Source organism: Scyliorhinus torazame, chromosome 16, assembly GCF_047496885.1.
Source record: "Scyliorhinus torazame isolate Kashiwa2021f chromosome 16, sScyTor2.1, whole genome shotgun sequence".
NCBI lineage: Eukaryota > Metazoa > Chordata > Chondrichthyes > Carcharhiniformes > Scyliorhinidae > Scyliorhinus > Scyliorhinus torazame.
The window spans coordinates 76,395,862-76,405,663 of record NC_092722.1 but is presented as its reverse complement, the minus strand read 5'-3'; the positions used below and the strand labels follow the sequence as shown (position 1 = coordinate 76,405,663).

At 56.3% G+C, this 9,802-nt stretch overlaps 1 protein-coding gene across 2 annotated transcripts in view; it reads right to left on the bottom strand.

Annotated features, from left to right (window-relative positions):
- Window positions 1–1,397: 1,397 nt before the first annotated feature.
- Window positions 1,398–9,802, bottom strand: part of LOC140392885 (protein FAM131B-like) — a 121,304-nt gene continuing 112,899 nt past the window's right edge. For both annotated transcript variants that reach the window (XM_072478646.1, XM_072478644.1), the window contains 3 exons: window positions 6,771–6,977; window positions 4,113–4,250; window positions 1,398–1,942 (listed from right to left, as the gene is read on the bottom strand). In XM_072478646.1, coding sequence (XP_072334747.1) covers window positions 1,533–1,942; window positions 4,113–4,250; window positions 6,771–6,977 — 755 coding nt within the window. In that variant the 3' untranslated portion in view covers window positions 1,398–1,532. The remainder of the gene's footprint in view (window positions 1,943–4,112; window positions 4,251–6,770; window positions 6,978–9,802) is intronic.

Genomic DNA, 9,802 nt, shown 5'->3' with positions numbered 1-9,802 from the left:
GAGAGAGAGTGATCGAGGAGTCAGGGAGACAGAGAGAGGTGGGGAGGGGGAAAGGGGGAGGGAGGGGGAAGGGGAGGGAGGGGGGAAGGGGAGGGAGGGGGAAAGGGGGGAGGGAGGGGAAAAGGGGGAGGGAGGGGGAAAGGGGGGAGGGAGGGGGAAAGGGGGGAGGGAGAGGGAAAGGGGAGGGAGAGGGAAAGGGGAAAGGGAGGGGGAAAGGGGGGAGGGAGGGGGAAAGGGGGAGGGAGGGGGAAAGGGGAGGGGGAAAGGGGGAGGGAGGGGGCAAGGGGGAGGGAGGGGGCAAGGGGGAGGGAGGGGGCAAGGGGGGAGGGAGGGGGCAAGGGGGAGGGAGGGGGAAAGGAGGAGGGAGGGGGAAAGGGGAGGGAGGGGGAAAGGGGGAGGGAGTGGGGAGGGAGGGGGAAAGGGAGAGTGAGGGGGAAAGGGGGAGGGAGGAGGAGAGGGAGGGGGAAAGGGAGAGGGAGGGGGAGAGGGAGGGGGAAAGGGAGAGGGAGGGGGAGACGGAGGGGGAAAGGGAGAGGGAGGAGGAAAGGGGAGGGAGGGGGAAAGGGGGAGGGAGGGGAAAGAGGGAGGGAGGGGGAAAGTGGGAGAAGGGAAGGAGGAGGGAGGATGGAGGGAGTGGGGAGGTAGGAGGGAGGGGCGAGCGAAGGGAAGGGGGTAGGGAAGGGGATGGAGGAGGGAGGGGACGGAGGGGGAGAGAAGGGAGGGGAAGGGGAGGAAGAGAGGAGGGGTAGAGAAAGGGAGTATGAGTGAGAGAGAGAGGAAAAAAGGGTTGAGTAGGAAGGAGGGTGTAGATTCCACCTGGAAAGAGACAGAGCAAGGGAGGGAGAGAGAGAGAAAGAGGGAGAGTCTGTAGAAAGGTGGTCGTCAGGGAGCAGGGTGAGGAGGAGGGAGAGAGGGGGGAGGAGGGAGAGAGAGGGGGAAGGAGGAGGGAGAGAGTGGGGAGGAGGGAGAGAGAGGGGGAAGGAGGAGGGAGAGAGTGGGGAGGAGGGACGGGGGGAGAGAGCGAGAGAAGTTGTGTGTAGACTCACCCAAAGGAGGGAAAGAGGGATGGAAGGAAGGTGGCAGTTGGATAGGGAGAGGTAGGGTTTAGGCAGTGGACAGAGTGAGAGAAGGTGACAATTGCAGAGGGAGAGGTAGGGTTTAGGCAGCGGACAGAGTGAGAGAAGGTGACAATTGCAGAGGGAGAGGTAGGGTTTAGGCAGCGGACAGAGTGAGAGAAGGTGACAATTGCAGAGGGAGAGGTAGGGTTTAGGCAGCGGACAGAGTGAGAGAAGGTGACAATTGCAGAGGGAGAGGTAGGGTTTAAGCAGCAGACAGAGTGAGAGAAGGTGACAATTGCAGAGGGGGAGGTAGGGTTTAGACGGGGGGGGGGGGGGGGGGCGGGCTCCATCGCTGCTGTTTTTACACACCCACCCCTCCCTTCCCAATTTCAGGAGACAGCAGATCGCTGAATCCAATCATGATCTTCCTCTCTCCGCACTCGCACTCCCTCACTCCCTCCCTCCCTCACTCGCTCACTCACCCTCCTCATCCTCAAAGGACTGCACCCCGCTCGAGGTGACATCAGAGACCTTGCGACCCGGAGGCAGCTCAGCCTGGTCACGAGGGGAGATCGACTCCGGGTCCTGCCCCAGAGAGGGGGACGTGGCGGGGGGCCGAGGGGTAGGCAATACCTCGGCTGGAGGGCAGTGAGCAGCCACGAGGGAGGGGGCGTCCGCTTGCTGGGGGGGCACCGAGGGAGGCAGCTGTCCCGCCGAGACGCTGAATTGGAGCTCCTGGTCTTCCAGGTGCTGGATCCCAGATGACAGGGTGGCCGGGGAATTCTCACTGGGACTCGGTTCCCAGACACCCGACGTGCTGAGGCAGTACATACCCTGCGTAACCAGCTGGGGCCAGGACTCCTGGAATAGCTGCAGGCACGAATCTGCAGGGAAAGAGGTATAGAGAGAGAGAGACAGAAGGAATGTGTGAGAGAGAGATAGAGAGAGACACACAATGGGTCAGAGAGAGAGGGGGAGAGAAACAGAGAGAGCCACGGACAGAGAGAGAGAGAGAGAGACGAAAGACAGCCAGAAAAGAAAGGAGAGGAAAGACGAGAGTGAAATGATGGAGACAGAGAGAACAGACAGACAGAGAGAGCGAGAGAACAAGACAGAAGAGGGAGATGGGAGACAAACAGACTGAGAGAGAGTCACAGAGAGGGAAAGACAGAGACACACACACAGCGGGAGACAGACACAGAGAGGTAGAGACAGAGAGGTAGAGATTCAGAGGGAGAAAGACAGAGAGAGAGAGGCACACAGAGGAGGAAGGCACAGAGAGTCAGACACACACAGAGACAGACACAAAGAGATAGAGACAAAGAGAGAGAGAGCCAGAGAGCAAAAGGTGAGAGAGAGAGAGAGGGAGTCAGAGAGAGAGAATATAGAGAGGGAGACACACAGACACAGAGAGAGAGAGGGGAATACAGAGAGAGAGAATCATAGAATTTACAGTGCAGAAGGAGGCCATTCGGCCCATCGAGTCTGCACTGGCCCTTAGAAAGAGCACCCCACCTAAGCCCACGCCCCCACCCTATCCCCACAACCCCGATGCCAATCAATAGAACTGAAGTTTAAAAATAAAAATGGTAAACTAGTCAACTTGCTCAAAAACATCTGAGTCCTTTCATCTGTCCTTTTTTATGACTAGGTTCTAATGTTTGTAATACAATTTTTAAAAATATGTTTTAGCATGTCTTCCCAGCAGCCAAATTTTAATTTTAATTCAACTGTAACAGAAATTGGTTTGGGAGAATTAGAGAAAGTGAAACTGATAGGTTTAATCACATTATTGTGAAATAGGAAACCTTTTCACCGTGTATTGAGTCATTTTGCGGCTTTTTAGAAAAAATAGGAATAGAAACACTTTATTCCTGTGGACAAAACCAAACCTTACAAACTTCATGGGTGGGATTCTCCGACCCCGCCCCCCGCTGGGTCGGAGAATCGCCGGGGGCTGGCGTGAATCCCGCCCCCGCTGGTTGCCGAATTCTCCGGCACCGGATATTCGGCGGGGGCGGGAATCGCGCCACGCCGATTGGCGGGCCCCCACCGGCGATTCTCCGGCCCCCGATGGGCCGAAGTCCCGCCGTTGTCAACCCACGCCAGCCGGCGTGGATTGAACCACCTTTGGGACGGCGGGACAAGGCGGCGCGGGCGGGCTCCGGGGTCCTGGGGGGGGGTGGGGGCGATCTGGCCCCGGGGGTGCCCCCACGGTGGCCTGGCCCGCGATCGGGGCCCACTGACCCGCGGGCGGGCCTGTGCCGTGGGGGCACTCTTTTCCTTCCGCCTTCGCCATGGTCTCCACTATGGCGGAGGCGGAAGAGACCCCCTCCACTGCGCATGCACGGGGATGCCGTGAGCGGCCGCTGACGCTCCCCCGCATGCGCCGCATGGCAAAGTAATTTCCCCGCCAGCTGGCGGGGCACCAAAGGCCTTTCCCGCCAGCCGGCGGGGCGGAAATCAGTCCGGCGCGGGCCTAGCCCCTCAAGGTGAGGGCTCAGCCCCCCAAGATGCGGAGAATTCCGCACCTTTGGTGCGGCGCGATGCCGGACTGATTCGCGCCGTTTTTGGCGCTGGTCGGCGGACATCGCGCCGATTGCGGAGAATCCCGCCCCATATTGCAGGCATAGACTATCGTTCAGTCTGTTCTTTTGGGACCAACGGCCCTATTATCGTCAGTCACTCTGGCACGTTGCTGGAATGTCATACTCCTTATTGAAAAAGGAGCAGAGATCTGACTTAGACATAGAATTTACAGTGCAGTGACAGAGGGAGACAGAGGGAAAGACGAGAGAGACACAGAGAGACACGGAGAGACAGACAGAGAGATGGAGACAGACAGAGAGAAAAAGACGAGAGAGAGACAAAGAGAGAACACAGAGAGAGAGACAGAGAGCGAGACAGAGAGAGACTGAGAAAGATGATAGAGACAGAGAGAGAGGGGAAAATAGAGGGGAACACCAAGAGAGACAAAGAGACAGAGAGACAGGAGAGAGAGAGACAAACAGACAAAGGCAGAGAGAGGGATAGAGAGAGACGAGCGAGAGGTACCTTGCTGATCTGTGCTGTCAAGTCGTCCGTTCAGTTGTCCACCTTCCCCTGGGCTGGAGATATTACTGATTTCCTCACCGTCCATTGATGACCAGGCAATGAGAGTGGCTTCAGAAATAGCGAACTGTTTCATCACTCCTGATGCAGTAAAGGGCAGGAAGGGGGAGCAGGTTACACCACTAAGTGGGAGAAAGCCTGGGGCAGTGAAGAGGGAGCTTTACTCCGTATCTAACCCCGTGCTGTATCTGTCCTGGGACTGTTTGATGGGGACAGTGTGGAGGGAGCTTTACTCTGTATCTAACCCCGTGCTGTACCTGTCCTGGGATTGTTTGATGGGGACAGTGTAGAGGGAGCTTTACTCTGTATCTAACCCCGTGCTGTGCCTGTCCTGGGAGTGTTTGATGGGGACAGTGTAGAGGGAGCTTTACTCTGTATCTAACCCCGTGCTGTACCTGTCCTGGGACTGTTTGATGGGGACAGTGTAGAGGGAGCTTTACTCTGCATCTAACCCCGTGCTGTACCTGTCCTGGGAGTGTTTGATGGGGACAGTGTAGAGGGAGCTTTACTCTGTATCTAACCCCGTGCTGTGCCTGTCCTGGGAGTGTTTGATGGGGACAATGTAGAGGGAGTTTTACTCTGTATCTAACCCCGTGCTGTACCTGTCCTCGGAGTGTTTGATGGGGACAGTGTAGAGGGAGCTTTACTCTGCATCTAACCCCGTGCTGTACCTGTCCTGGGAGTGTTTGATGGGGACAATGTAGAGGGAGTTTTACTCTGTATCTAACCCCGTGCTGTACCTGTCCTGGGAGTGTTTGATGGGGACAGTGTAGAGGGAGCTTTACTCTGTATCTAACCCCGTGCTGTGCCTGTCCTGGGAGTGTTTGATGGGGACAGTGTAGAGGGAGCTTTACTCTGTATCTAACCCCGTGCTGTACCTGTCCTGGGAGTGTTTGATGGGGACAGTGTAGAGGGAGCTTTACTCTGTATCTAACCCCGTGCTGTGCCTGTCCTGGGAGTGTTTGATGGGGACAGTGTAGAGGGAGCTTTACTCTGTATCTAACCCTGTGCTGTACCTGTCCTGGGAGTGTTTGATGGGGACAGTGTAGATGGAGCTTTACTCTGTATCTAACCCCGTGCTGTACCTGTCCTGGGAGTGTTTGTTGGGGACAGTGTAGAGGGAGCTTTACTCTGTATCTAACACCGTGCTGTACCTGTCCTGGGAGTGTTTGATGGGGACAGTGTAGAGGGAGCTTTACTCTGTATCTAACCCCATGCTGTACCTGTCCTGGGAGTGTTTGATGGGGACAGTGCAGAGGGAGCTTCACTCTGTATCTAACCCCGTGCTGTACCTGCCCTGAGAGTGTTTGATGGGGACAGTGTAGAGGGAGCTTTACTCTGTATCTAACCCTGTGCTGTACCTGTCCTGGGAGTGTTTGATGGGGACAGTGTAAAGGGAGCTTTACTCTGTATCTAACCCCATGCTGTACCTGTCCTGGGAGTGTTTGATGGGGACAGTGTAAAGGGAGCTTTACTCTGTATCTAACCCCATGCTGTCCCTGTCCTGGGAGTGTTTGATGGGGACAGTGTAGAGGGAGCTTTACTCTGTATCTAACCCTGTGCTGTACCTGTCCTGGGAGTGTTTGATGGGGACAGTGTAAAGGGAGCTTTACTCTGTATCTAACCCCATGCTGTACCTGTCCTGGGAGTGTTTGATGGGGACAGTGTAAAGGGAGCTTTACTCTGTATCTAACCCCATGCTGTACCTGTCCTGGGAGTGTTTGATGGGGACAGTGTAGAGGGAGCTTTACTCTGTATCTAACCCTGTGCTGTACCTGTCCTGGGAGTGTTTGATGGGGACAGTGTAAAGGGAGCTTTACTCTGTATCTAACCCCATGCTGTACCTGTCCTGGGAGTGTTTGATGGGGCAGTGTAAAGGGAGCTTTACTCTGTATCTAGCCCCGTGCTATACCTGTCCTGGGAGTGTTTGATGGGGACAGTGTAAAGGGAGCTTTACTCTGTATCTAACCCCGTGCTGAACCTGTCCTGGGAGTGTTTGATGGGGACAGTGTAGAGGGAGCTTTACTCTGGATCTAACCCCGAGCTGTACCTGTCCTGGGAGTGTTTGATGGGGACAGTGTAAAGGGAGCTTTACTCTGTATCTAACCCCGTGCTGTACCCGTCCTGGGAGTGTTTGATGGGGACAGTGTAGAGGGAGCTTTACTCTGTATCTAACCCCGTGCTGAACCTGTCCTGGGAGTGTTTGATGGAGACAGTGTAGAGGGAGCTTTACTCTGCATCTAACCCCGTGCTGTACCAGTCCTGGGAGTGTTTGATAGGGACAGTGTAGAGGGAGCTTTACTCTGTAGCTAACCCCGTGCTGTACCTGTCCTGGGAGTGTTTGTTGGGGACAGTGTAGAGGGAGCTTTACTCTGTATCTAACCCCATGCTGTACCTGTCCTGGGAGTGTTTGATGGGGACAGTGTAGAGGGAGCTTTACTCTGTATTTAACCCTGTGCTGTACCTGTCTTGGGTGTGTTTGATGGGGACAGTGTAGAGGGAGCTTTACTCTGTATCTAACCCCGTGCTGTACCTGTCCTGGGAGTGTTTGATGGGGACAGTGTAGAGGGAGCTTTACTCTGTATCCAGCCCGTGCTGTACCTGCTGCGAATCTGGCCTCCTTCTCTCCATCGCTGAGGTCTGAGTATGTATCCACATCCATGGGTATTTCAGCGTTGATGTTTGGAGCTGGTAGTTGTTTGCTCCATCCCTGCCACTCGATCATGTGAGCCACGCGCCCGGAACCCATTGCTGTGGGTTTCGTGATGTGATTCTTCACCGTTTTAGACAGACCGCTGTGAAGGCGAACTGTGGACATCGTAAGAGATCGATCATTGCTCACCCTGTCCAACTCACAACCCTCCCACATCCCCCTGTACACTCTCTCCCCTATCACCGACTCTACCCAACCATTTAATCCCCTTCCACATCCCCCTGTACTCTCTCCCCTATCACCGACTCTACCCACCTATTTAATCCCCTCCCACATCCCCCTGTACACTCTCCCCTATCACCGACTCTACCCACCTATTTAATCCCCTCCCACATCCCCACGTACACTGACTCTACCCACTGTGGTAAACCACTGTTGCACCTATATTAGGTGATGTAAGGTAGGACCTGTACTACAGGTACGTTGGTAGTCCCTGCCTGCTGGCTCCGCCCAGTAGGCGGAGTATAAATATGCGTGTCCTCCATTCAGCAGCCATTTCGCCAGCTGCTGTGGGAGGCCACACATCTTAGAGCAATAAGGCCTCAGTTGTATCCTACCTGAGTCTTTGTACAATTGATCGTGCCTCAATTTATTGCTCTAAGGTTTTCAGAAGATGGACCTCCGTATCAAGCCGAACCCCTTGGCATCTGGATCCACAATAAAGTGATGCCAAAAAGGACTTTAATCACTGGCTAGCTTGTTTTGAGGCGTACATCAACTCGCCGCCAAGCCCTGTTCCAGAGGCTCAGAAAATACAGATCCTGTACTCGAGGTTGAGCTCCAATGTCTTTCCGCTGATCCAGGACGCCCCGAACTGCGCCGAAGCCATGACACTTCTCAAGGAGAATTACGCCCAGAAGACGAACACGCTCTTCGCCAGGCACGTACTCGCCACTCGCTCTCAACTCCCTGGTGAGTCCACAGAAGACTTCTGGCAGGCCCGAATCCCACTAGTCCGGGACTGTGACGGTCAGGCCGTTACGGCCACGGAACATTCAAACCTCCTTATGCAGGACACTTTTGTTACGGGGATTGGGTCGGACCTCATACGCCAGCGACTTCTAGAGGGGGCCACGCTCGATCTCACAGAGACAAAGAAGCGAGCTCTCTATGACGGTCGCCTCACCCGATATCCAGGCCTACACCCCCAGCCGCACGGCCCACCCCTCCTACGCATCGTGGACCCCACAGACGGCCGCCCCAGCGGGGGCCTTACCCAGCCAATACGCCTGCGCCACGCGCCAGTCAGTGAACCCCGGGGGTCCCCGATGTTACTTTTGCGGCCAGCAGAACACCCCCGCCAACGCTGCCCGGCCCGCGCTGCACTTTGTAAGGCTTGCGATAAGAAGGGGCACTTCGCCGCGGTGTGCCAGGCCCGCGCAGTCGCCGCTATCGCCCCCACCCCCCTCGTTTACAGACAATGGGCGATGCCACCTCCACCTCCACGGACCACGTGCGGCCAGTAGACGCCGCCATCTTCCCCCCCTCAGACCAAGCGCGGCCAGTGGGCGCCGCCATCTTCCCCTCCGCGCAGCACATGTGACCCATGGGAGCTGCCATCTTTTCCAACCCCCGCCACGTGCGGCCCATGGGCGCCGCCATTTTGTCCTCCCCAAGATCTTCAGGCGCCGCCATCTTGTCTCCCCCACGGCACATGGGCACCGCCAGCGTTCCAGGACCTGTGCCCCCCGGGCTCCCCATCATCCGACACCAGCAACGACCAACCATGACTCGCCTCAGTGACCATCGACCAGTCTCGACCGCACAACCTGGCTACTGCATCGGCCAGCGTTAAAATCGATGGACACATGAACTCTTGCCGGCTGGACTCCGGGAGCACCAAAAGCTTCATCCACCCGGATACAGTCACGCGCTGCTCCCTTGCGGTACACCCCGCCAATCAAAGAATCTCCCTGGCCTCCGGACCCCATTCCGTGGCGATCCGGGGGTACTGCACGGTCACGCTCACGTTGAATTCAGCGGCTTCCGCCTCTACGTCCTCCCCAACCTCTGCGCTGCCCTACTACTCGGCCTGGACTTTCAGTGCAACCTCCCCAGACTAACCCTGACATTCGGCGGGCCCCTACCACCCCTTACTGTGTGCGGCCTCGCGACCCTAAAGGTCGATCCACCTTCCCTCTTTGCAAATCTAACTCCGGATTGCAAACCCGTCGTCACCAGGAGCAGGCGGTACAGCACCCAGGACAGGACCTTTATCAAGTCCGAGGTCCAGCGGCTGCTTCGGGAAGGCATCACCGAGGCCAGCAACAGCCCCTGGAGAGCCCAAGTGGTAGTTGGTAAAACTGGGGAGAAACACAATGGTCGTGGACTACAGCCAGACCATCAATCGGTACACGCAGCTCGACGCGTAGCCCCTCCCACGCATATCTGATATGATCAATCAGATTGCACAGTACCGGGTCTTCTCAACGGTAGACCTCAAATCAGCCTACCACCAGCTCCCCATTCGTAAATCGGACCGTCCATACACTGCCTTCGAGGCGGACGGTCGTCTCTTATCACTTCCTGGGTTCCCTTCGACGTCACCAACGGGGTCTCGGTCTTCCAAAGGGAGATGGACTGAATGGTCGACTGGTACGATTTGCGGGCCACCTTGCCGTACCTAGACAACGTCACCATCTGCGGCCACGATCAGCAGGACCACGATGCCAACCTTGCCAAATTTCTCCACACCGCCACTCTCCTCAACCTCACGGACAACAAAGAGAAATGCGTGTTCAGCACGAACCGATTGCTATGTGGTCCAGAACAGAGTTCTGGGGCCCGATCCCGACCGCATATGCCCCCTCATGGGGCTCCCCCTCCCCCACTGCCCCAAGGCCCTCAAACGCTGCCTGGGGTTCTTTTCATACTACGCCCAGTGGGTCCCAAACTATGCGGACAAGGCCCGCCCACTTAT